This window comes from Ictalurus furcatus, chromosome 28 (genome assembly GCF_023375685.1).
Source record: "Ictalurus furcatus strain D&B chromosome 28, Billie_1.0, whole genome shotgun sequence".
In the NCBI taxonomy this organism is placed as follows: Eukaryota; Metazoa; Chordata; class Actinopteri; order Siluriformes; family Ictaluridae; genus Ictalurus; species Ictalurus furcatus.
In genome coordinates, this window is record NC_071282.1 from 5,102,490 (window position 1) to 5,129,321 (window position 26,832).

Here is a 26,832-nt window from a genome sequence, read left to right on the forward strand (position 1 = left end):
ACGATTCCCTTCATGCAGCTCGAATGAAGTCCGTAGCCCCGCCCCCTTCGCGTTTGAGTGGCAGGTTGTTTGTTTCAGCGTAGCCAGCTGCCGGACTGTTCCAATCCCCGCCGGAGTGGAAACACGGGGGGAGGCAGACAGTCCTCTCTTTTCTCCCTTTCCCGTTTTTTTTACCTCGTTGTGCTTTGCTTTTTTTTTAATTTCACCCTTGCTTCTCTGTACCTATCTCTCTCTCTCTCTCTTCCATTCTTTCCCTTTTGCAGTGCACAACTTTTCCTTTTCCACCCTCCTTTTCCGCTTCGTTTGAAGGTTCTTAGTAAACCCGGTCCATTTGGCTTACAGCTCTAGTTATTTATTTATTTATTTATTTATTGTTTTCGGCTTCTTTTTTTAACCCCCATTTTTTTTATTATTATTATTTTAATTTTTTTTTTCATTAAAAAATTAAATATACCTACCTACATGGACACTCTGGAGTAGAATTAGCCGTTTATTTGTTTTTAGCTGTGTCCCCAAATGAGAAGACGCAAAAGATGGAACTGCACATTTTAGAGCACAGCCTGAAAGTAGCCAGTATAGCGAAAGAAGGTATCCAGATTTGCACTCACGGATTAATTAAACTCGCTTTCCTGCCTTCAAAAACAAGGTGAGTGGATCATTTTGTGTGTGTGTGTGTGTGTGTGTGTGTGTGTGTGTGTGTGTGTGTGCGCGCGCGCATCGTCGACATGAATGTCAGTGCAGAGACATGGAAATGGTTTGTATAATCGCATCCTGAGAGGCTTTAGGCCAGTGCTGAACAGCTAGCTTTGACTGTCTCTCTGTGTGTGTGTGTGTGTGTGTGAGAGAGAGAGATAGAGAGAGAGAGAGAGAATTTTTGACACTTTCACCCAAAACTTCTCTATCTTACTACATTATCAATATGAATAAAACAAGAATTCAGTCTAAAACCGGGGGCTAAAAAAAACAAACAAACAAAAAAAAAAACAACGAAAGCGCTAAAGCGGATATTGTGTTAACTTGTTTATGTTTAGTTTTGTTATTATTCCCCCTATTCGCTTTCATATTAATGAAGTTGGATGTTAAAGGGGTGTGTGTGTGTGTGGACATGCAGCTCGTGCTGTTTTTCTTCCTCCGTTAAAAAACCCCAAACAAACCCAATAACACCGAAACAGCGCTGCTTTCATTTCCTTTACCTTTCCTTTCATTTGATCACCGCTACGTTGTAGCTGTTGAGGTTTTACTACGCCTAATTACGTAGTAAAACCTCCATTTAAAAATTTCACCAGTTCTACATTATTCCCTGCACCATGGAATAAAAGCCCCTTTCCTGCTGCAGTGCTTTGCATGGCTGTCGGAAAGCTGTAAACAACTGCAGTGGAAAAAAAGAACAAGGGGGGGAAAAAAATGTAATTTGAATAAATCTAGAGGTGGTTGATGCTCCTTCCTTCCTTCTTTCCTCTACCTAACGTCTGTGCCGATAATCAGTGGCACGATATATTGCGATAATCAACACGATACCGTTATCGTCAACGTGTCGTCCTGTTTTATCGAGCGACGTCTGGGATTCCAGAATAATCTCCGCCTTCAAACGTATAACCGTCGTAACATCTTTACCGGCGAAGTAGGGCTTGGGTCAGTATGGGTCAGATTTTTAATACATTACGTCAAATCAACAGCACCATTTAATTTGTAATGATGAAAAACGTTTAAAAGAAATCAGTATACCAACGATATCTTAAGAAAAGTGTATCGTGAAATCATTTATCATGGTGTTGATATCATATCGATTAGATCGCACAGCCTTACGGCGAAGTCGATCCCAGGATTCTGTTCGTCAGTCATGTGCTGCTTTTTTTTTATTCCTTTTTTTTTTTTTTTTTTAAACCACAGCTTTGTTGAATTCTTTATTCTGAAGCTGTCGATTAATTTTGTCTTTGGTGACGAGACAGTAATGCGCTATTTAACTCTAGTACGTTTCTGTAATAACAGCTCGTTCACAGGGACGGCTCTGCTCTCGGACTTATACGGACTAATAAGTTACAGCCAAAAATGCTTGGTTTTTCCTGCATGTTTTCCTGCAGTTTTTTTTGTCCTTTTTTTTTTTTTCAGGAAACGATTTGATTTGGTTGAATTGTTCCTCAGTGATGTTTGTTGGTAAATGAGCGAGCGCTTTTAGCTGTACTCGTGTTCGTCGCACGTGAATCGAAGAGGGCTTTGGCCGAATGCGCATTGTAACGACGTCACACGACGGCCCAAACCTGACAAAAATCGGCGGTAATTTAGCAAAGTTGCAAGCTGTGTCGTAAAGTACAGGATAGCTCGATACTGCTAAAATTAGCGCTTCCATTTTTGAATTTCTTTTCGCGGTCATCTGTTGGTCACACGTCTTCACGTGACACGATTACGCAGGTCAGAGTTCACCAGATTTGAGCTTTCATCACACGGCATAGTGCGAAAGGTCTACGCCTGGGCCTGCGCTTCCGGTCTGCCGCTTTCAGATGCGTTTGAATGGAAGTCAGTGGAGCGCTAAAGCCTAGTGTGACCATCTCTTTATTTTGGGAAAAAAAAGACATGCTGGTGGTGAAGCGACCGGTTTGTATCTTAAGTGATAGCAGGAACCAAGTCGGCTCATGGAGGTTCCTCAACTATAAATAGTGATAAGTACAATGTGTTCTTTAATAAAGAAATAAATTGATAATCATTGACAAAATGCCGTCGTATAAGGGGAATAAAATGTTTCGAGACCTGCCGTGGAGATAACCGTAATTCTTAATTACACCGTCCTGTTGTTGATTATTTTCCTATAAGGCTATACCGTGCCAAACGTTGTGGACACGTATGTCCTCGGCATATGATTTGTGCCGGTTGAAGTACCATCCTCAGCATTTTTACCAGAGCCGAGTGTTTAACCTTGAAGTACCGAGAGTTGTGATTACGTCTCCACGTCACCTACAGTCCTAGCATAGATTTACACATTTAATAGTGTGGACATCATTTCAAAGTGGCACGCAGCAACATGTAGTGCCCCTCAGCTTATGAGGCTTTAAACCCGATTCGCTGCTTGCTTCGGTTCATCCGTAGTGTTTACTGCCTTCTCGTTGTGTTTGCGGACACACGGTCCTGGAGGCCATCTCCTCTCCTGGATTTACCGAGGCGTGAGCCGGAGCCCTAATGAGCCCTTTTAAAGTGAGCGTAGGTGGAGTTAAAGGCTCCCCAGCGCTGAGTCCTGTTAGTCACTCAGCTAATGCATAATGGGCCCAGTTTTTCTTTCTTTCTTTCTTTCTTTTCTGAATGCAGATTAAACCAGGCCTTGGACACTGAAGTTCTCAGAAAGGGGAGGGGGGATTCTGCACTGAAAATCTTTTCTCATCTCATACTTCGATGAACGAGCCTGCTGGTATTTTGATGACTGGACGTTATCAGGTGGCCCATGGAAACTGGAGTTAGCCTGTATGTGTGTGTGTGTGTGTGTATGTGTGTGTGTGTGTGTGTTGATGAGATTTAGTATTTATCTGAAGGTATTAGCGATTGAGACACAGAGTCTTTCTAGATAGTATGTCACTTTGGCCCTCTGTCCTGTTTGTTTGTTTGTTTTGTTTGTCAGTCCTATCAGCAATTGGATCCCATGTGGCCAAAGCTACATAATGATTTTTTTTCCCCCAAGAAGTGCAATTCTGTTGCACAATATAATGCAAGATAATAGCCTTTTCACACTGTTAGGCCTGAGAAACAGACAACAGACGTTAGGCGATGTATTAAATTTGCGAGTTCCTCTTCTGTCACAGGAAAAGGCTATTAAAAACAAGCTCGAGCAAGAAGGAAGACTTGTTTTTGAATTCCTTCTGCCAGCAAATGCCGCTTGTGGTCTTGTATCTAGCTGTGAACAGTGTGTCTTCAGAGTCGACTATTGTGTCAGCTCTTTTTTTCTCGCCGCCACAGGCTCTGGGTTGTGTTTTGAATAGCTTTTTGATATAATGATATAACATTAACTTCCTCTGAAAGGCCCTTTTTTCCTGTTTATTAATGTGCATCTATTATGCGTTTTCAGATGTTACCTTTCGTGTGGCGTGTTATAGAGCTGCTTGTGAATGTGAAAAGTCCGCAAAGTCTCAAAAATCAAAAGCGCACGGCAAACGGAGTTATTGACTCCCAAAAGAAGGAAGCGATTCTGAACAGCTGAAACGAGTCGTCAGTAATTCCAGACTTACTTCCTGTACTAACCTACCTAGGTTTGTAACCAAAAAAAAAAAACCCTGCCTCTGGTCTTCATTGGCTGCTCGCGAACGACGTGTACTTTGACCCACCCTCAAACACTAAAGTTGCATCCTGAGAGAGTTAGGTTCCCGCCTAGAAGACGTTGTTTTTTCATGCACTTTGCATGGACTCCCAAAGGACGAGGATGTAAAGCGTCAGTGGTTAGAATTCGTTTTTGAAACTCCGGCCTTCGTTTGCATTCGAGCCATTTCACTGACGACTGCTTCTCAAATCCAGCTGAAGTCAATGTGGGATTTGCGAAACAATTATTCATTAAAGACGGGGCTGTACCCACTTTATTTGGACCATCTGGCGCCTCTGGATCACAGCCTGTAAGTATGATTAATTATCTAGGTATATATTTTCTACCGAGTGTTCCAAATGCGTCGTTTTGCGTTGTACAGCCAGTGCACAGCTGTTAGCCTCTGCTAACCGGCCAACTCATGTTATTGCCAAACTACATATAAACTGACCACTGAGAAACGTCCTGTTCTCGCCGTGCTTGCGATGGTGGCTCGGGTTGATCTTCCGATGCATCACTATCGGACTCGCACTGATGAGATAAAACCAACTGAGCTGAAATTCAGACATGGAAGTGGGCTTTGCCTTTCCGACACACGCTGTAAGCGGTAGACCAGTCGCAACAGACTGGGACATCTGACCAATCAGAGCAGAGTAGGCTCTCTGAAAGGAGGAGTTTAGAGTGAACAGTCATTTGTGATCCTGAGAAAAAGAGGTGATGCCGCAATGTAAATTATGAGAAAATTAAAAGTGTTTTTTGACCTCGGATGCATGTAAACCCATTGTATGAGACCTCTAAAACAAAATCAGGCATGTTTTAAAAAGCATAGTAGGCGGAATAATTCCACATACCTGCTTTGGCAGATGGTGTGTGTTTGCTTGTTTGTTTGCTTTCAGTGTTCTCTGCGAAGTGTCTCGCGGTGGTGTCGAATGCGAGCCGTGACAGTCCAGTGTGTGAGGCCCATGTGTGGCGAAAGTCGCTTACTGTTCAGAATGCCGTTGAGGGCTCTCCCGCAGTTTGCTGCCTCACTCTTTTTTAGCTGGCGTCGTCAAAAGGGGAAATTCAGCTGTGTCACCGGGGACGACGTGTAAGGCGAAAGAAAAAGAGCCCAATCTATTCATACACAACACTGAAGCACTGTTCGATTTTGTGCCTTGTGGTTCTGGAGTTGTGCATACACACCCACAATGCACTGCAATATGGTGGATTTGACCAACAACTGAGATGCAGTTCCAGGTCCCTTTCTTAAAACCCTAAATCTTGGACGATCACCTGCTCATTTTAGAAATGAATTTGCAAGTCGTTGATGTCATGAATTTGGCTTCTACCTTTAAGGCAGCGAATGAAATAAGCCTGTTGAATTAGGTTTTGGATCATCATTTGAAACTGTATTTCGGTCAACAGCATGTTGTCAAGCATGCGAGTCACAAAGGAAAAGCTTTGTTGCTCCAGTTGTCTGATTTAATGGCCGGCAGGTTCACTGCCTCTCTCTTACTCGCCTGTAGCGGCTTGAACGTTGAGTAATGCGGTTTATGCATAAGCGGCCGTATTCGTGCAGAATTACTCAACTAGACTGTAAACACCTGGCCTCAACACAATGCTTCCCCTCGGGCGATTTGGAAAAGCCTTGGTCGTGTGCCCTGAGAGCTTCCCAACAGCTAACAAAACCCCTTTGAGAAATTCTGCCCTATTTTGGCAGCATCAGATAAGATTCTGCTCTCCAGAATCAACAAACCTGGTACACCCCCACCCCCTACCGAGGAGGAAAAGAATATGGGGGACTGATTTGAAAGGCCATAAATAAAAGGGTGCTCCCCTCACCCTGGATCTTGGGTCTGGTTTTACGAGTGGCATAAAAAGGGTGCCTGGTACCCTGACGTGTGTGTAAGTGTGCGTGCGATGGGTTCTGTTTGCATAGGCCGAGTCATGCGGTAAACGTATTCAAATACTGTTCTATTTTTTCTGTCAAAAGAGACTTCACAGTTAATGCAGTAACATTTCTTATTTGAATTTTTGTGTTTTGACTATGTGACTATAGTAGATACTTATAGAACTCCACAGATCTAGTTCCCTCCTATAGGAAACGTTGAGATGGCCACATGGTTGTTAAACAAAAGCTATTATCAAGTAATTATCACAGAGAAGTGTTCGCATGTGTTGTTTCTGCTGTCTGCTACTCTTTTAGCCCCCGTTCCCCAGTCACAGACTTATTACTAACTAAAACCGGTTCTCTTTGCAGAACAGACAATCCTTGCTGCCGGTGTGCTCACCAACCAGTATTTGCTTCACGTTTATTTCTATGAGAATACAGGGGGGATTTTTGGAATCCGGCACTCTTGTCTCCTATCAAAGATTGAGTAGTGTGTACGAGTTTTCTGTAGTATCCATGCACAAACCTTTTGGCCACCAAACGAATGATCGCAAGCGATTACAGTCATGTAGTGCGAGAGCGGGTCAACGATTCGGGGATTCTGAAAGTCGTGTAGCTCAGCTTTCTCATAACAGCTTGGGAGCTCTTTGAGCCTCTTCGTCATGCTCAGCAAGTTTTCTTGTGTGTGTTTTGTGAGTTTGTGTTTGTTTGTGGTTCACCACACCATCGTGCTGTTCCCGAAAATTGGAATTGCATTTCAGAAATTCTGTACTTGACGTGCGTCCAAATATAAACAACATCTCTATACATTCATCTCCCTTTCCTCCTCTACAGATGCAAGTTCTTCAGTTTAACCGAAACCCCCGAGGATTACACCATCATAGTCGACGAAGACGGCTTTAAAGGTATGTTTAGAGGTTCTCGAGCTTCACGGGCAGAAACGAAAGATCACTCATGCTTCCCCCATCCCGACACACTGGCAATGTTTGACCACATATTGCTTCATCAGCCACTTCGCTTCCATTACGGGTTAACCGAGACCAAGCTGTCGGCCCGTTTGGTTTTGTGGTTGACTGAGTGAATGTGTGTCATTACACCCGGGCTGCCAGCGTCACCATGGATACCGGAGGCTGTGGGTCGTGAAGCAGGTGCAGGTATTCTACCAGCATTGACGATGAAAAAGGTTATGACCCACATCTAATACAAAATGCTGTTCACTGGTGTGGAGATGAACAAAGCCATAATTTCCTGTGCGGTACTTCTAGGTGGTTTATTGACCTCATTCATTCAAAAGGTTAAAAGGTATTAAACTCCTCTGCAACACTTCAGTGACTCCTCTGCCTCTCTTTCAGAACTGCCCGAGTCGGAGTATCTCAGCGTAGCGGATGCAACATGGTTAGCTCTCAACGTGGTGTCGGGGGGCGGCAGCGCCACCAGCTCTCAGCCAATCGGCGTCACCAAAATCGCCAAGTCCGTCATCGCCCCCCTGGCCGACCACAACATCTCCGTCTTCATGCTGTCCACCTACCAAACGGATTTCATTCTGGTGAGTCGCAAAGTTGCTGGGAGATTCCAGAGCTACGCTGTTTGCTACGAGTTACTCGTACAAATCTATCTTTGCCATTGTTCTAATGTTTTATGAGCTGCAGTCAAGTTTAAAGTTAGGTTCCTTTTGGATGCAACAATGCCGTTGACTTCAGGAGCCCAAACTTTATGCCTTTATTTCAGCTGGCTAGTTAGCGTACCAGAGGTCTCGGTGAAGTCGGGTTTCACGTGGCCAGCTATTCTGAAAAGTGGAAAATGCTGCCTACACAAGCTGTATTCGAAGGCAGGAAGGCATTGAGTCACGCTCGAATTTGCAAAGAAAGCAGTTAAATTTTCAGGAGTATCTATCTGAAAATAGATTTTTACATTAATCTTTTCTTTTCATACATGTCCTGTAATCCGGTGTTTCAGCTTAGTAACCAGACAGGACAAAACTGGCAGCAGAAAATATGCACTTTTGACATTAACAACCGATAACTCATGTAGCTATCTCGTTATGAGGCAGCAAGACGTAGACAAAGCCGAGCTATGGTTTATTAATTACTGTTGTTATCGCTATGATCTCTGCCGGTTACAGTCTTTTACAAACGGGGGGGGGGGTCATTTATTGGAATGCAGGGCTGCCGAGGCTTCATGTTCTTCCAGCCAGAAATAACTTTGACACTGTTTAAAGTGGATATTATGGAACAGTTCTTTTTATTAAATATTTGTTTATGGTGTTTTCCTAGTGTAATTTAAATCTGAATAATATAATAAGTAAGAAATATAACACAAAGGGCATGCTGGTAGATCAGGGGCGTCCAATCTTATCCGCAAAGGGCCGTGTGGGTGCAGGTTTTCATTCCAAACAAACAGGAGCCACACCTGATTCCACCTGTTTAATCAGTTGATTTTGGCTTTGAATAGACTCAGGTGTGGCTTTTGATTGGTTGGAATGAAAACCTGCACCCACACCGGCCCTTTCCGGATAAGATTGGACACCCCTGTGTTAGAGGAAACTAATCAGCAGTGGGGTAATTTATTGTTACCGTTACCACCCCAAAGTGTTTTATTCCTCTTATACCACAACAGTTTGCCGAGGAGAACGACTTAGTATTTATTAAAGGACGAGATGTCATTTTTATCCGTTTATAGTTGCGTTTAATGTCGTGGAACGTCTGCCAAACAAGTTCAGTTTCAGTATTACAGCTATAAACAGTCGTTTGCTTTTTTTTTTCCTCTCTCTCTCTCTCTCTCTCTTTGTCTTGAAGGTAATATTAAGTAGCTTGTCATGTTACCAAGTTAGAGCTTTAAATCTGACTATTACCAAGTGCTGAAACTGGAGACTCCTTCCACAAATGTTAAATAAATGGTTGTCTCGTCGCAGAAAACATTACCACATCAAAAGTTACACACGTTTTCTTAGGAGTACGTATTTCGAACTCGTCAGTTAACGCATACACAAATCTGCCTGTCAGATTTGACTCTTGCATATTTAACAGGCAGGGCTGTATATTCTCACTGTTAACAGTTTTGCTTGCTCAGTGCATTTCACAGTAGAATAGACATCTGGTCCGGGCTGAAAGGCACACAGGGGAACGCAAAGAGGCGCTTCGTTGTAGAGGTCAGCGTTTTGATCATCTAGAATATCGGATTGCCCGGGTAAGGGGTTTCAGACTCCGGACCTGGAGGGCCGCAGACCTGCTGAGCTTTTACACTCTGCCTCATATAAGACAACATATTTAACTAATTACCCAGGCCTTTATGGTCTGATTTTGGTCAGAAGAGAGAAAACAAATCAGTGTGCCTCAAACATTTATGTACGCGATGTAGGGTAGTGAAATGAGACGTTTAAAACCTAAAATGTCTGCTTTACATCACTGCTCCTTGTTTGAGTGCGCGATATAGCAGGCTTTCAGCTCGCAATAACTCGCAGCGTCCTCTGGTGATGTCGTCATTTCAGGTACATCAAGCAGGCTGTGGTCACTCGGTGTCAAAAGTGTGCAACGCTTCATTTTTTTTGGTAGTCGTAGTATTTCAGTCTTTCATTGTGATAGTGATGGTACACTTATTTCGCAACGTGAACACCGCATCGCATTACTCAGCCTGAAGTTAGGGGCGAAGTGCGCTGTTTGAGACGCGGTATGTCTTGAGTCCTGGGATGTATTTTCTTCAATCCCTTTACGAAAAAATAAGCAGGCTTTTCCTACCTTGCATATGAAATCTGTAATTTAAGCACATTACATGGGAAAATATGCTGCCGTCTCAGCTAGAATTTATATTATTGTTGAAGAAAGAACAACTGCCCATTGAGCTAGGAGAATAGAAAAAGCAAGACGCACAGACTTGTCCACTAGGACAACTGCTCGTGCTTGTCGTCTCAGCACATTTTTCTCTTTGTGTGTAGCGACTGTGTGAATCTCCTTTCCCTGCACGAACACACACACATACACTTATCAGCTACATTTTCTTTCTCTCTCTCTCTCTCTCTCTCTCTCTCTCTCTCCTTTCTCTCGCCTTCTATGCCCCCCCTCCTCCACAGCCCACATGCTCTCCAGGACCTGTTTATGAAAATAAAAAAGGCGAAGCCAATGGTAATCTGGAGGTGGTTATGTAAAGAGGATCAGTGTGGCCTCTTGCTGGAATTCACCGGAACACTCTCCTGGCTGCAGCCTTTTTGGGGGAGGGGGCAATGAAAGGTTGTTAAAAGAAAGAGGGGTTAGGGGGGTTGTCGTTCCACCTCTCTGACTCGGGCTGGTGCAGATCCCCTTTGCTTCTCCTCCTCCTCCTCACCCTGGTGTGTGTGTGTGTGTGTGTGTGTGTGTATGTGTGCGTTTTATAAATAGCAGGGCCTGTCCTAGCTTCGGGAGCTTGGCCGAAGTGAACCCCTTTATCTGACTCATCTGGGCCGGGAGACAAATCTGACGCCCATGTTTCTCACTTGTTTTATTTGTTTATATATTTCTGCAGCCCAGGCCTGGCCTAGTTTTCTATTGCATGTAGAACTATAATCTCTCTTGTGAGGCTTTGTATTTCAAAATGGAAAAAAAAAAAAATGGTTCAGGGTGACTATTTTTCTCTTTTGGAAATATTTGATTTTCACAAGTTAATGATAGTCAGATGTAGCTGTCGGGGATATTGTATTGCTTTTCCTATGTTGATAAAACAGCCCGTACAGAAAGGAGATCCACAGGGGTTGCCCTTGATATGTTGGGTTTTTTTTGTTTTTTTTTTTCTTCCCTCCCCTGCCTAGAGTCTGTTTAACATGGGCTCTGTAGGACATGATTGAATTTCAGTCCAACTGTTTGCTCAAGACATCCTTGTGTGTGTTTTTCTTCTTTTCTCGGTAATGCATTTGGGAGTTGACGCTGTTTGAAATGCAAATGCGTGTGATTTGTTTGGTTTTTTTTCTCGGTTACACAGGCCTGGCGAGTGGACACTTATTTCCTTAACAGGGACGCTCTTCACTGGAAATTCACTACGCAGTCAAGTTTAGTAACTCCACAGAATGCTTGATACGAAGGTGGTGACTACATTGACAGCTGAGGCTCAGATTACAGGCACACTGGTAGAAACATAGCAAGGAACCTAATTGTGTCAAAGCAGTGTAACTAATCCTTTAAACATAGTGTAGGGACTATTGAGTGTCTTTTTGTGCCAAGTGTTTGTGCTTTTTTTTTATTTTGTAGCTGTTTAGTAATTAAAAAAATATTCAGTCAGTCTACACTTTGGCCTCCTATCCCAGTAATGATTGCTTTGTTTTGTTTTTTAAGCAAATGATTGTAGGGTGTAAACGTATGATATAACGTGTTTTGCGGTAAACAGTGAGGGACAGCTAGCACCACTAGCATAGTTCATTGTTAGCCACGCTAGCATCCTTTTTATCTTGGTTTAATTAATGGCTCTGAGTCCCGGGTTTGGTGCCCTCATGTGCTGCGCAAATTTGTTAATTCAGATCATGCCATGTGTGGAGATTCTTGTCATTTGCAACAGGAACAACATGGACGAAAACCAGTATAAGAGCAGGTGGAACTTCTGTCTTGGGACAGGACCTTGCCCAAGTGTAGTATCAGCAAAATTGAACTCGATTGTCTTTTTCTTTTTTTTTTTTTTTGCAGTAAATGTATTGAGAACCATCACTAGCCATCGATGTTCGTTCACTCATCTTCAGTATGGCCTTTATATAGGTCAGGGTCGCAGGGGATCCGGAGCACTGGGTGCAAGGCAGGGATACATCCTGGAAGAGAATGCCAGACTATCTCAGGGCACCGTGCACACACACACATTCACACCTAAATTCCAATTTATTTGGAAACCAGAGAACCTGGAAAAACCCACAGAGACTTGAAGAGAACATATGAACGTCAGTTGTAAATCAGTGGTTCAGGCGTTGGGCTTCCCAGTGGAAGGTCATGTGTTCAAATCCCAGCACTACCAAGCTGCCACTTTTGGGCTCTTGAGCAAGGCCCTTAACCCTCAAGTAATCGCTTTGGATAAATGTGTCAGAGGTAAATGTGAAACTCGAGCTCAGGATGAAACCTGGAAGTGTAAAGACTCTATCCATCCATCCATCCATCTTCTATACCGCTTATCCTTCCTTCCGGGTCACGGGGAAACCTGGAGCCTATCGCAGGGAGCATCGGGCACAAGGTGGGGTACACCCTGGACAGGGTGTAAAGACTTCGGTGAAGCAAAATTCACGAGGGTTATGAGACGCTGAAACATCTTGGCAAGCTTACGGTTGGCAGTGTTAATGCGCCAACCACAGGCTTGTGTGTTCACCCGCTACGTTCGACCACCTGCCATTTGTGCAACACAGAGAGTGAAGCCTCCATACATCTTCAGAAGTTCATTTTCTCCACAGTTATGTCCTTTCGGTTGCCAGAGAGTTGCCATGTGGTGGCCTTAAGGTGACCGCGCTACGCTCTATTGCCACTCACTCGCACCGATGTTATGTAAAACGTAATTGACAAAGTTCTCCCGGAGTAGTGTTGGTTTCCTTTGATTTCTCTGGTTTCCTCCCATCGCCTAAAAACATGATTGTAGATGGTTTGGTGATTCTAAGTGCCCCTAGGTGTGAAAGTGTGTGCGCATGGTGCCTTTGATGCACTGGGGTCCCATCCATGACCCTGCCCAGGATAAACCAGTTACAGAAATAAATGAATGAATGAATGAATATCCATGTTGGCAGCTATCCGGCTACGTTTTGCTTATTTAAGAGTGATGATGCAGGCATTTGTACACTATCAAGCAATGTTGATATGCAAAGGAGTGCAAGTACAATCCAAACAAATAGATTCGGTCACCTTGTATTTAAAACATTTGAAAGCTGTTGAGTTGAATAGAACTGAGTAGAACATGGGATCCTAGGGATTAAGATGTGTAATCAGTAACCCAACCTCTTGTTTCTCTCTCTCTCAAATATGATGTTTAATTACAGTTAATTACAATTAATACCATGTCAATCCTCTTTGGACTTTCTAAAGCACATCTCTCTTGCGTTTGGTTCTCTGCGTCCAGGTCCGAGAGAGGGATCTCCCCATGGTCATGCACACGCTGTCCTCCGAGTTCACCCTCCTCAGGGTGATCAATGGAGAGACGGTAGCCGCCAACTGCTCGGGAGTCACCAACGGTTTCGTCAAACCTAAACTCGGTAAGACGTTTTTTACATGCACGGGGCATCAGTTGACATGAGTGTCAAGCCCCCATTTGGCTCTCTGATAACCTATGCATGCCTGGATAGCATTTTCCATCCATCTTTCATCTCTTTCTCTCTGTCTCCCTCTCTCTCAGTCCCACGTCCCATCATTCACCCTCTCTCCAGTCCCAGTAACATGTTCTGCGTGACAAGTCTGGACCCAGACACACTGCCCTCTGTGGCCACCTTGCTCATGGACGTCATGTTCTACTCAGGAGGGTAAGCGCCTTGCCTTCTCTCACATATGGCCAACCCTGAGAGCCATCTGCTAGCCTGATAGGAGAGCAGATAGATGAGCGGCACTCTGAAGGAGTGTAGTAAGACTGGGGGGAGGAGACAACCTCACTGTACCCATATTGCCTTTGGAGAATATGTATATAAGAGTATAATTATTCCCACTGATTAGCACACTTGCTCATAGTGCAGCGTCTAAGTAAATGGCTATAATTCCAATATGGTTGATCCGATCGAGATGTAAATCAAATTAAAGCTGACATTCTGCACTTTGACCTCATTCTCACCGTCATTTCAAGTCCACTGCGTTTGATTACACAGCCAGCGCAACAACCCCGTCGCTGCCAAATTAATTGCAGACTGTACGGTGTAAGCCCTAGTCAGTCCTGATGACAGACATATAAGCACTCAGCATTGAAGACAGCCCGTACTTGCATTACTACACTTATTAGAGAGTGAAGCACTCAGCAGAGTTGCTTTTCTGGTACATGTCTCATTTGAGTATTTTGCTGAACTCCTGACCTTACTGCTCTGCCGTAAGAAAAGCATGTTTTGCTTTAGACTGGGTGTCTGTTGCGTAATATTGAGATTCCCTGCCGTGCTTTTGTTCATGACAGAGGGAAGGAGGCAGGAGCACAGAATGAGGATTCGGGACACATCCGCTTCTTCTCCTTCTCCCTGATCGAGGGCTACATCTCCCTGGTTATGGATGAGCAGACTACTCGAAGGTTAGGCCTGTCTTCCATTATTCACTATTATTCATAGTAAAGGTGGACAGAGGTGTGTGTGTCGTCACTAGAGAGAGGTTTGATTGATTGATTGCACTGGAATGTGAAAACGGCCTTGATTGAATCACGAGTCGTCCAAGAACAAAAGTGGTTTGACGAACGAGTATCAAGTTTTTATTCATGGGGGAACAGTTACATATCTGGTGCTGACATCCAGTTTATATTTTGCTAGGTTCCCCAACAATGTCCTCTTTACCAGTGCTTCGGGAGAGCTTTGGAAAATGGTTCGCATAGGAGGACAGCCTTTAGGATTTGGTGAGTTTTAAGACGCAACTGCAAACCTGTCAGCAACTCTGCTAAAGCCCCAATTTCTTTGACCTGCTGAAAAACCCTGACTAAATATAAAGCTGATTTTTATTTATTTATTTATTTTTTAATAGCAAATGCAAACCACATGAGTTGTTGTTGGGTTTTATTTTTTTTTTGGTCTGCTCATCAGATGAATGTGGGATTGTGGCCCAAATATCGGAACCTTTGGCGACAGCTGACATTCCAGCCTACTACATCAGCACCTTCAAGTTTGACCATGCTCTGGTAAGTCCGGGGGTTTTTTTTAATTCCTTTTTTTTTTTTTTTTTTTTTTTTGGAAGGCAGATAGCACTTTCCTCTGAGTGTGTTACACTACCCTGTGACTCAGCATGAACAGCAGTTTGAAAAGTTTGGTTGGCTGATGTTAGCCATGTGTTAGCCTTCACACCCTGCCCAGTTGGTATCTGTCATCTGGATGGGAATTATCAAATGACAAATTGAAAGAATCCCCCTACCCCCCAGTAAAAAAAAAAATAAAGACCATAGTTAATTGAAAAGGAACTGTCTAAAGTTAGCCATTTTGATTTCCCACAGGTTCCAGAGGAGAACATCCAGAGTGTGATCGGAGCCTTGAGGACCAATGAGAGCACAGGACAGTGAGATCGGACATGAGCCTCTCCGAGTCCCTGCTAGATTATCATTTTCAAAAGTGCCAAGAGCTTTTTGAGGACTGCTGTTGGGAGGGGGGCGGATGAGAATGAAAGGTGTGTGTGTGTGTGTGTGTGTGTGTGTGTGTGTGTGTGTGTGTGTTTGAGAGAGAGAGATAGAGAGCCAGCTGGGTTGCTTTAGTTGCACTCTCCCACTTTCATTAGACTGACTGTGCCAATACCTGTCCCTCAGCCTCCTGGCCCAGAGTGCATCCTTTTCTACAGGGACCCTCAGCTAGTGTGACTGCAGTGTTAGATTTTTCTCCTTTCTTCCCTTCTGCCTTATACCTTACTTTCTCCAGACCCCAGTTCACCATGACAACAAGGCTTACTGAGACGTGGGCTGGGATATCTTTTTTTTTTTTTTTTTCCCCCTGATTCATTGCAAATAACCACAATGTATTAGTAACTGGTCCTCTTTAATAGAAGGCCAAGAATGTACACCACAAATGTTTGTTTAAACGTCCGTTTCGTTGCTCATCCCTTCTCTCGTACCGTGCCAAGTCACTTTAGGCCTAAACTGACTCCCTGAGTGTGTGGGGTTTTTTTTTTTTTTTTGGTTTTTGGCGTGCAATTTGAAAAGCGACTGTTTTAAATAACGATATGGCTCGAACACAAGTTTAATTTCTTAGAAAGCTTTTGTCATCTGTTTGTGAAACTGGTTTTGTTTTTCGTTTGCCCCCGTTTCACCTAAAGCCTGTGTTCTCGTCTTCAAGTTATGAATAAGTTGTTGTTTTTCTTGTATCCAAACTACAATCAATGGGTTTCTGTGCTCCAGCTCCGAGGCGGCGTCAGTCCGGTGGGAGGGGTGGAGATTTATCAGATTGGAATCAAACACATCACAACTGATCCGGCTCTTGTTCTTTCTTTTCTGAATAGAGTTGGTTGGGGGATTTAGTCGCTCTCACTTTTTTAAAAAAAAATTTTATTTCAACCGAAAAACTACAGAATGGATTGCAATTTACTGTACACTATTTTTTTTGGACATTTTCTTCCCCTTTTTCACATGTGAAGCTGTCTTGCTTTATAACTGAAAAGAGAGAAATGGCACGCAATACTTTAGCTTCTTTACTAAGTTTTTACCTTTCAGCATTTTTCAAAAGACAAGACGTAAGGAATTACAGTCCTTCATTGAATGTTAATTGGGGGTCTAAGTGTTAAAGGACACTGGCGTTAGTTTAGGCCTTCAACTCTCTCACCCCAGTCTGCACTTTATTTAAGGTCTTTCCTAAAGATCTTACTGTTCTTACTGATGTGAAAAAAAAAGTGGGGAAGAATAATCGCTCCTTGGAAGGAATCTCTTTTTTTTTTTTTTTAAAAGGGTCACATTTGTTGGTCTTAACGCACGAATGGATGGGGTTTTTCCCCCTTCGCGAGCTTTTTCCTTTCTTCTTTTTCCCCCCCTGTTAGATCTGATTAGCAGAACCCATGTATTTATCAGTGTTAAAAATAAAAGGGTGACCTATTTCTTCTCTGACCATTAAAGAAATGAAAACAATATATTTTTTTTTCCATCGTGTAGTGTTTCTGTGATGAATTGTCCTGGCCTGCTTTTCCACGTCCCCGTGCTCGAGCTTTTATATTTAATTTCCATGGAGTTGCCATAGAAATGAAGGAGTGCCAGCCAGCTGCAAGATTTGTCTCATGCTGGGTTTTTTTTTTTTACCTTAATTGACTACAACCCGGCAACCCATCAAGAACATGGGAGTGATCGCATGATCCTCTGCTTCCCAATTACATTTAATGATGTTAAGAAAAGTTTATTACAGAACAGATTTGAATCATTGTACAATGAAGCCAAGTGAAACAGATGTTGGGTCAGTCACATCACATTGCATTTATGGATCTTGGTTTTGGATCACAGGGTAGGAGATGCTCCTGTGCATGCAGCTTAACGTCACAGATGAGGGCCTGGTATTAATAGTCACTTACTGAATGTGCATGGATTTCCAGATGTCAGTTTTTCATATCCACGACGTGTTGTGTGTCCTAGTCGCATTAAGTAAACGTTTTTTTTTTTTTTCTTGCTTGAGTGCATGGTAAGAAATGTAGATGCACACACCTTCAAGCTTCAGCCCTCAACTTAGAGCTCTGTGGTGTCAGCAAAGGAAGCAGTTTGATGTCCAATACATCTTGAGCTCATATGATCGACTTGACCAGCGCCACCATATGATCCACGCCACACGCGACGTCCACCACATGACCCGGTACGGTCACCTGCAAAAATCCTGCATGGGTCATCTTGAGAAACATTTACAGCCTTTCTTGAGAAGTTTCAAATCATTCTCCACTAGCACATGTGTAGTGTATTAGGTTTAAGCATGACAAAAGTGAGAAGTTTGTGGGCTGCAGCGTACGAACCCGCCATGGAAAATACTGGTCATCCCGTTTCCCGATTCCAAGACATCCTCGCACGTTCTTGCCCCAGACGAAAAGTTCTCCACGATCTGAAAAAAAAAAACAAACAAACCGGCACCCTTCATTAAAATCCCAAAAGATAAATCAGAAGAATGATGTCAGATTTTAGTTCCAACATATGACGCTGAGAAAAAGCTGCATACAATTAGTATGAAAATAAATGGAGTTTACAGCAACCAGATTTTTAATGTCACAGATGTTTTTCTTGTACTCGTTCCAATACGCTATGGTCTCTATTCAACTACTGACACAGGGGCGTGTTTGGTGGATGCTCCACATAAACCGATTAAAACCCACATGTAATCCTTGATATGGTGAAATAATAAACATTTATTATTAATATTTTTAGAAGGAGGCTCTCAAGCACAACTGTACAGGACTTGTCTAATGCGTGTCTCCAACCTGTTCAGACATACATCTTTTCTCAAAAAACAAAGGGGAGGCAAAGTTTTGCAAACACTTGACTGTTCCTACGTGCTGCAGCTCTAACACTTGCACTACGCCTCACCTGTGATGGCTGCGAAGTGGCTGAGCCCGCAGCGGATGTGAGACACTTTTACCGTCGGGTTAAACTCTGACTTCCCGAAAAGCGCCGCTGGCACCTTCTCTGGGGTCTCGGACTCGGCCAGATTAGGCCCTTTCCCTAGGATCCCATAGCCCCACACAAACACTTCTCCATCCTCTGCAAACAAACATCTCCTATTACATCGCTTGATTCATCCTGCACCGACCTCAAGGACACCTAGTGAGATCACATGATCATTTCATTTTAATTGCAACTGGAAATCTGCCAGGACGCAATACGGAGATATATCTAGAACGTGTGTCTAAACACTACAAATCACTTTGGTGGATTCAAAACAATCTAGCAAGCTCTTTTATACCGTGCCAAGATTTCTAATTAAGCAAGCGGCTGATTAGGTTAACAGTGTGCGGCAAAACAAATTCGTCGTTTCCATGCAAAGACACAGAACTCACCGTTGAGTATGGCAACCTGAGTTCCCCCACACGCCGCCTGCATCACCTTACCTACTCCTTTCAGAGGAAGCAAGCGTGGAGCGCTGATCTGCGAAATGACAAGACAGGTGCAGCACAAGTTCACGTTAACAAGCTAAACAAAACACTGAGAAATCTTGAGTTGTGTTCCAGGAAGAGAAACATAATCTTGAATGCTGAGTTAAATTAGCCAAATCCCATGTAACAGCTCACACAGGGACACTACATAACCTATAAAGCTAATAAAAGGATTTAAAAAGTGTTCTTCTTTCTCTTTTTTTTTCCAGCTTCTTTATTATTGAACATTTATGCTGAACTAAACATTTCCGCCGAACATTTCTGCCGAACATGTCTGCCGAACATCACCTTTTTTCTTCTCTCCTCCCCTCCCTTTCCCGAATATTCCATTGAGAAGAAAAAAAAAACCAAATTGAGTAAACATTCACAGTTTTTTTTTTCTTTTTATACTAACAAAGGAAAACAAAATTAAAAGTACCTGCCCCCTGCCCCCCCCCCCCGGCTCATCATGGCTACCCAATAACTATCGCTGGTTATATAGATATTGTAAGACCCAACAACAGGCACAAACATTTAAGTGGGAAGTGTCTGTAACTCCATAAATTATACGATAAAGGGATGCCATTTATAAAAAAAACTTGTCCGTACAACCCTTCATCGTATACCTTATTTTCTCGAGTTTTAGAAAAAACATCACGTCCTTTAGCCACTGGGAGATAGATGGGTATTTAGCAGACTTCCAATGCAACAGCAGGGAACGTCTTACTGTAAGGGATGTGAAAGCAATAACATCCTTTTGTATCGAGCTCAATGGAACTGAGTCATCAGGAATCCCAAATACAGCAATCAATGGGCAAGGTTTTAAATCTACCCTGAGAATAGTGGACATGATGGTAAAAAAAAAAAAACAGACCAAAAACCATGGAGATCAGGGCAGAAGAAAAACATATGGCCAAGATGGCAGGAAGAGCCATGGCATTTATCACACTTGTCCTCTATGTCCGGATACATCACAGAAAGTCTCGACTTGGACAGATGGACTCTGTGTAAAACTTTGAACTGTATAAGTCCAAGACGAGCACAAGATGTGACAGACTGTACCCTCTCTATAGCACGTTCCCAACACGCCTCGCTTATCTGTACTCCTAACTCAGTTTCCCACGCATTCCTAATTTTGTTACTCGACTCACTACCTAGCGCCAGAATACAATCATAAATCCTAGAAATCATTCCTCTCTGCTGTGGATTGTTTGAAAACAAGATTTCCCAAGCCTGCTCAGGAGGCGCAGAGGGGAAATCAGGAAAACATCTAGAAACAAAATTCCGAATTTGAAAATACCGAAAAAAACGCGTCACAGGGAGGTCATAAGTGGATGCCAGATTGGCAAAGCTATCAAACACACCATCGGCATACAAATCTCTAACTTGTTTAATACCCTTGTCATACCACACTGAAAATGTGGAGTCCAAACACGATGGAGGAAATAGATGGTTGTTGACTAAAGGACCCAAAGAGGATGCACCTACAAATTTAAAGCGCCGTCTAAACTGATACCAAGTCATAAGTGTGTTGAGGACAGCTAGATTATCAGTATATAGGGAGAGTTTTGTATTTAAAGAGGATTCCCTACAAGAAGATAGTTCCAATTTAGACCAAGAAGATCCAGTAGATTTAACCCAGTAGCAAAGTTTATGAATGTGCGCAGCCCAGTAATAGAATTAACAATTGGGTAATGCAAGTCCTCCACTAAGTCTACATTTCTGCAATAAAGATTTACTAACCCTTGGTGGCTTCCCTCCCCAAATAAATGTACTAATTATCTTATCCAATGAATCGAAGAATGATTTTGCCAGAGAAAGAGGCACTTGCTGGAACAAGAAAAGAAACAAAAAGTGTTCTTTTTCAAGGAAAAACATGTAATCGTTGATATGGCGCTGCTTTGTTTAAGGACACTCCAGTGTCAGTAAGTTGTTGTTTTTTTTACCATGGGAAAGTCTTAAGGACTTCACGATTTGCAGTTTCTCTGTAACATCCATCCATTTTCCATACCACTAACCCTACACAGTGTCACGAGGAGCCTGGAGCCTATACCAGGGAACGCGGGGCACAAGGTATTGTGCCAACCCATCATAGGGAACATTCACGCACACACATTCACACACTATGGACTATGCCTACATATGGACTATGCCTTTGGACTGTGGGAGGAAACCCCTGAAGCACGGTGAGAATACGCGAACTCCGCGCACACAGTGCCGAGGCAGGATTTGAACCCCCGACCCCAGAGGTGCGAGGCAAACGTGCGAACCACTAAGCCATTGTGCCCCCTTCTCTGATATAAGAAAGACTCATGAGGGAACTGGAACTAACTTGTTTCGTGGACTTTTGCTTAAATCGTACCTGAGTGGTCTCTGTGACCGAGGCGAGTTGCAGGTACTCCGAGTTGCCCCAGCCAAAGACGTGACCCTCTGTGGACACAGCCAGGCTGCAATCTCCATACGTGCTGACCTGCTGAGCTTTGACCCCTTCCAGGTCACCACCAACTGGGACAGGAAACGCAGCCTTGTTGTGATGGCCCAGACCTGAGGAGTTACATAACAGCTCAGGTTGTTCCTTATCACTCGCTTAATCACAATCATAGGTCATGCTTCAGCCTCTGAGAAAAGGCGCAAAAGCGAAAAGCACTGACCTGTCTGTCCATCCGCGCCCCAGCCACAGGCATACACAGAGCCTGATTCAGTCAGGAATAAACTGTGGTCCTGCCCACACACCACCTAGAGGACAGGACAGTTTATTTACCAAAAAAAATTCTCTCCAGAGTATGGGTAGTAACATTATTATATTTTGTACATAACATACAGTTGTATGTTATAGGCACCCCAGCCAAAGAGGATATTTTATTGCTTTTTGAAGCAAGCATAACTTCTGCTGGTTAGGCCTTAAATATAACAATCCCAGAGCGAAATACATTTTCTGACTGTTCAAACCTAACCACGGGTACCTCTTTGCCCTACAAGAGATACCAAAGTACTTCCAGCTCGCAATTTTCACTGTTAAAAATGTCAGTAAGAAATTGCAGTTAAGGGGAAGTGTGCAACTCAAGGCAAGATCCGGAAGACAGAGTAAACTCTTAGATAGAACTGCCCGTATGCTGCCCTGAAGGCAAAGCAAATCCCCTGTATGACCTGCAAGAAGGTTTAGCTCTGTTATACTGTGCAGTGTTGCATGCACAAACTTGATCTGCATGGAAGAGTCATCAGAATTAAACCTTACCTGCGACAATAATCAATAAAGCTGGTTTATTAATCAGGAATCAGACTGAGCTCCTACCAGAAAGAGTTTGTCAGGTAAACAGTATTACAGTTGCAAACAAAATTATTCAACCCCCATTGCAAATCAGGTTTATTGTCAAAATTTACAGACTTTCAGCTGTTTGCAACGAACAAATCAAACAAAAGCAATTGGAATAGTTCAACACAACAAATGCTTATGGTGCTCATTGAAACCTGTTGCCACCAAGTCTTGCTGCAGGCTTTTTCCACAACCTACCTTCTCAGAAATCTGGTTGCAGCCGTCGACAGTTTCCTTTTTCTGCCCCGTCCAGGTATTTAATATATTTTCTGCCCCTAGCCAGTTCAGGTATTTCATGTGTTCCAGCTAAAGCACAACTGGAGCAACTAATGAAGCGCTTGATTAATTGCATCATGTGTGCTTGAGACAACATATGTTTTGCATATTTGTGCTGTTGTGAGGGATTCTATTCAAGGGGTTGAATAACTTTGAAACTGGAGAAATAATTTTCAGGTGAATTTGGGGAAACCACTTGAAACATTCCTTATGTTGAACTATTTCAGTTGCTTTTGTTTGATTTGTTGAAAGTCTGTAAATTCCGACAATAAACCTGATTTGCAATGGGGGTTGAATAATTTTGATTGTAATTGTAATGAGCCGTGTTCCAGGGGTCCTTTCAAAGAAATCATTTCCCATTGTGTCCTTTTATAGAGTTTATTAATCATAGGTTTTTTAAAGCAATTCTTCTCCCACAATACATCAGCAAAATACATTCTGATGATAAAACATTCAGGACAGACGCATTCACCCACCTGAACAACTCGACCATCAAATCCCTCTATCTTGTGGACAAGATGGCTGCCGCTGCAAAGAGGACAGAAATAAGACCTGAGCACTGAACCAAGTATCATCTACAGCATGATATTTCAAATGTGCATGCATGTCTTAACAAAATTACTCCAAGAGGTCATGTAATGCCCTCAAACTTTTGATTAATAAATAAATATTAAAATATTTAGTGGGGACAAATGTGCTCCTCGACTTCCAGCTGAAGAAGTTATACTTCCTCCCAAAAACTTTTGGAAAGAGCCATTTCTAAGGACTGAAGTATCTAAATCATATGAGAGTAAAGCAGCGGGCCTCAAACTTTCCAAGAAGATTCTAACTTTCACTGAGTTATAGGAGTGAAAATCTCACTGGATTAACATACTGCATATGATTATACACCAATCACCCATAACCTTAAAATCACCGACAGGTGAAGTGATAACACTGATTATCTTGTTACAATGGTACCAGACAAGGGGTGAGATATATTAGGCAGCAAGTGAACAGTCAGTAAGATACAGAAGCATATAGATCTGTGCAACTTTGACAAGGGCCAGACTATGATGGCTAGACGACTGAGTCAGAGCATCTCCAAAAACGGCAGGTCTTGTGACGTGTTCCTGGTATTCAATGGCTAATTGGTCCAAGTGGTCCAGTGAACTGGCAACAGGGTCATGGGTGCCCGAGGCTCATTGATGCACGTGGGGATCAAAGGCTAGCCTGTCTGGTCATAATACCCATGCTGATCCATGTCCATTGCTGAAAGCACCTACAATGGGCACGTGAGCATCAGAACTGGACCAATGGAAGAAGGTGGCCTGATCTGATGAATCACGTTTTCTTTTACATCATGTGGATGGCCCAGTGTGTGTGCGTCGCTTACCTGGGGAAGAGATGCACTATGGGAAGAAGGCAAACCGGCGGAGGAAGTGTGATGCTCTGGGCAATTTTCTGCTGGGAAACCATGGGTCCTGGCATTCATGTGGATGTTACTTTGACACGTCCCACCTACCTAAACACTGCCGCAGACCAAGTACACCCCTTAATGGCAGTGGATTCTTTCAGCAGGATAATGTCCCATGCCACACTGCAAAAATTGTTCAGGAATGGTTTGAGGAACATGAAGTGTTCAAGGTGTTGACTCGGTCTCCGAATTCCCCAGATCTCAATCCGATCGAGCGTCTGTGGGATGTGCTGGACAAACAAGTCCGATCCACGGAGGCCCCACCTCGCAACTTACAGGACTTAAAGGATCTGCCGCTAACGTCTTGGTGCCAAATACCACAGCACACCTTCAGAGGTCTCGTTTTTAAAAAACGCAAAAGATAGCAACAATGTTAACCTAACATTCCATCAGTTGTGAACCTCCCCACGTAGAGTCACGAGAGAAACTCACAATCTCATCTTTATTTTCATTCCAATTAATATTAGAAATAGCAAAAGACAGATTTTGTGCACTAATATGTTTAAATGTTACTCGGAGTCACATTCAGACAAGCCACGTTTAAATGAATACGTGCTACTTATCAGCTTCCTGACATGCTGCGCAAGTGTAGTTCAGCAACAAATGGACAAATTTCCACATCCATATCCTTCTGCTAAACAAACTAGTTGAGTCTCAAATTGCGTACTTCTTTGCTACTCTATGCAATGTGAATTTTCAAAAGGAGTGAATCTAGAATTCCAGGCAACAGACAAAACCAAACAAAACACAATTCTGCGATTAGCTACATTAAAGAATATCATCCGTGACATCGGAGATAGACCTTTGACAGTCGCTGCTGCATTTCTTATGTAGAAAACACTACAGGGTTTAAAACTAGGACACCAACCTGTAAACTTCATCCTCAATGATTTTCCTTCCACACTGGCCATAGGCATTATTACCCATGCTGAAGACTGGAGCGAGAGGGAACAAAAAGATGACAATTACTATTAACAGTTGTTTATTGAAAATAAGCATGTCCATTAACTCGAAGAACACTGGAATTAATCTGCACCTACTTATAAAGAACAAATGTTGGATCAGCTCCATCCATCCACATAATTCGAATTCATTCGCATATGAAATGCAGAACTGATCCAGCTCTGACAGAAACTCCACTTACCTCCTTCAGAGTCTGTGAGCACTAAAGAGTGAGCTCGACCACAGGACACCTGGAGAACGCGTGTCTCCTGAGGGTTCGCCAGCGGCAGAGACACAGGCGATGGCTCCAGCACATAGTCATAAGTTTTGTCTATAGCACAAGAATAAAACAATAAGACGACGACGAAAAAGAAGAAGAATTTCTATAACAGGTAGGGTGAAGCTTTTTATAATGCGATATTTAATTGACTTTTCGGAAGGAGTCTCCAGTGTCAGGGCTTTGTAACAGTCGGAAGTAAAGCTGTAAATTTAAGTTTTCCGCTAAGTCTTTGCTGTTTCTTGGTATTATTAACTTCACACAAAAATATTAGTTGCCATTCTTTAATACATAATGTTTCCGTCATCAGTCGTTGTTGTTTTCGTTGGCCGACCTGATCAATGTCTGGTTGCTAGTACACCGGTGGGTAATTTCTTTTTTCAGCACATTCAACATTGTTGTACTTGTTACGCCTAATGCTTGTGCAATGGCTCTGATAGACTTCCCTATTTTCTCAGCTTCAAAATGGCTTGCTTTTCTCCCATAGACAGCTCTCTGAGCTTCATGTCGGTTTATCCTTTTTAACAACACATGCAGTTTTCACAGGCGAAACCTAGGGCTCAAACCAAGAGTAGCTATTACCTATTTAAACAAATCAATCTGTTGGAAAGGTGCCATGTTCTAAGTTGTTTAACACATCTGTTAAACAGTGGTGACTTAGCGGTTAAGGCTCTAGGTTACTGATCGGAAGGTCGGGGTTCAAGCACCGGTGCTGCCAAGCTGCCACTGTTCGGCCCTTGAGCAAGGCCCTTAACCCTCTCTGCTCCAGGGGCGCTGTATCATGGCTGACCCTGCACTCTGACCTCAACTTGGCATGTTGGGGTATGGGAAGTAAAAAAAAAAAAAAAAGAATTTCACTGTGCTGTAATGTATATGTGACTCATTATCATCATCTAGATGTAAATATCAGGAAATGAAAGCTGAAATTCTCATCTATTGTCTCATATTCATCTTTTGATCTCCAATCCAAGTGTCTTCAGTGTACAGCAAAAACAACAGAAATAGCCTTGCCGTTCCAATACTTTCAGAGGGGACTGTTTGTGATGCACTCAGCCAGGATGCAGATAGCTCTGGGTTTGAATCTGCTGCGGAAAATCTTTGCAAACGGGAAAACGATGGACTGCTAGAGCAGAGTAAATCACAAAGCAAAAGCACAGGCCACTTTGTGGTTGTATTTAACAAACAGAATTCGAGAATATCTCAACTGTAAAACTAAGTACGAGGCCGAGCTCCTCTAGAAAATCTGCACACTTCTTGGTTATGTGCAAACTGGCACTAATGCAGTCACAGCTGATTTTCCAGCATGAGTCAACAGTGTGATTCATCTCCTCTTACACCAGTTTGGATAATTACCCAAGGCAGAAGGCATTCAAAGGCTGGCGCATTACAGTTTTCACATGTTAAACGCAGAATGACATCTAACCATAGAGGTGGAATTCAGTTGCAGACCCAAGCTGGGTCACGTACATCCTACAGCCAGAGGGCTTTTATTAAATAAATGACTCATATGCATGAATGTAGAAAATTATAACCCCTCTCTGCTTCAAAAGAGAAAGATCTAAAATAATGATTGGCATTAGAAATCAGCAACTCCTTCTAAGCCAATACTGACTGAAACACCAAGCCTCAAGAAACAATATGAGAAGACTATAATAGATTTGATCATTTGCTTTTACAGTAGCGATATGACAGAAGGCTTGAGGCGTGACGGAGTACACGTAGGCCTACAGTCAAAATTAAAAACCTTTTTT

The 26,832-nt window shown here is 42.9% G+C and overlaps 2 protein-coding genes across 3 annotated transcripts in view; one reads left to right on the plus strand and one right to left on the minus strand.

Annotated features, from left to right (window-relative positions):
* Window positions 1-16,846, plus strand: castor2 (cytosolic arginine sensor for mTORC1 subunit 2). Its single transcript, XM_053617976.1, has 9 exons — window positions 1-646; window positions 6,981-7,051; window positions 7,499-7,692; window positions 13,191-13,323; window positions 13,464-13,587; window positions 14,220-14,330; window positions 14,563-14,645; window positions 14,830-14,924; window positions 15,234-16,846. Exons 1-9 carry the CDS (start codon window positions 534-536, stop codon window positions 15,297-15,299), a joined length of 990 nt encoding a protein of 329 aa, XP_053473951.1. The 5' UTR covers window positions 1-533; the 3' UTR covers window positions 15,300-16,846.
* rcc1l (RCC1 like) overlaps window positions 16,629-26,832 on the minus strand; it is a 14,106-nt gene continuing 3,902 nt past the window's right edge. The window contains exons 3-11 of one of the 2 annotated variants that reach the window (XM_053617974.1): window positions 25,007-25,135; window positions 24,731-24,797; window positions 22,883-22,934; window positions 21,469-21,553; window positions 21,180-21,361; window positions 18,743-18,830; window positions 18,273-18,446; window positions 17,708-17,793; window positions 16,629-17,563 (exon numbers count right to left, since the gene is read on the minus strand). In XM_053617974.1, coding sequence (XP_053473949.1) covers window positions 17,486-17,563; window positions 17,708-17,793; window positions 18,273-18,446; window positions 18,743-18,830; window positions 21,180-21,361; window positions 21,469-21,553; window positions 22,883-22,934; window positions 24,731-24,797; window positions 25,007-25,135 — 941 coding nt within the window. In that variant the 3' untranslated portion in view covers window positions 16,629-17,485. Of the gene's footprint in view, window positions 17,794-18,272; window positions 18,447-18,742; window positions 18,831-21,179; window positions 21,362-21,468; window positions 21,554-22,882; window positions 22,935-24,730; window positions 24,798-25,006; window positions 25,136-26,832 lie in introns of both variants that reach the window. The other variant, XM_053617973.1, reaches the window with a different exon arrangement.

Excerpts from the sequence above, each read along its gene's own strand:
- castor2 (XM_053617976.1), top strand. The coding sequence starts at position 534 with ATGGAACTGCACATTTTAGAGCACAGCCTGAAAGTAGCCAGTATAGCG. Across the intron at positions 647-6,980 it reads TTCCTGCCTTCAAAAACAAG|ATGCAAGTTCTTCAGTTTAA; the intron begins GTGAGTGGATCA and ends CCTCCTCTACAG. Across the intron at positions 14,646-14,829 it reads AGGACAGCCTTTAGGATTTG|ATGAATGTGGGATTGTGGCC; the intron begins GTGAGTTTTAAG and ends TCTGCTCATCAG.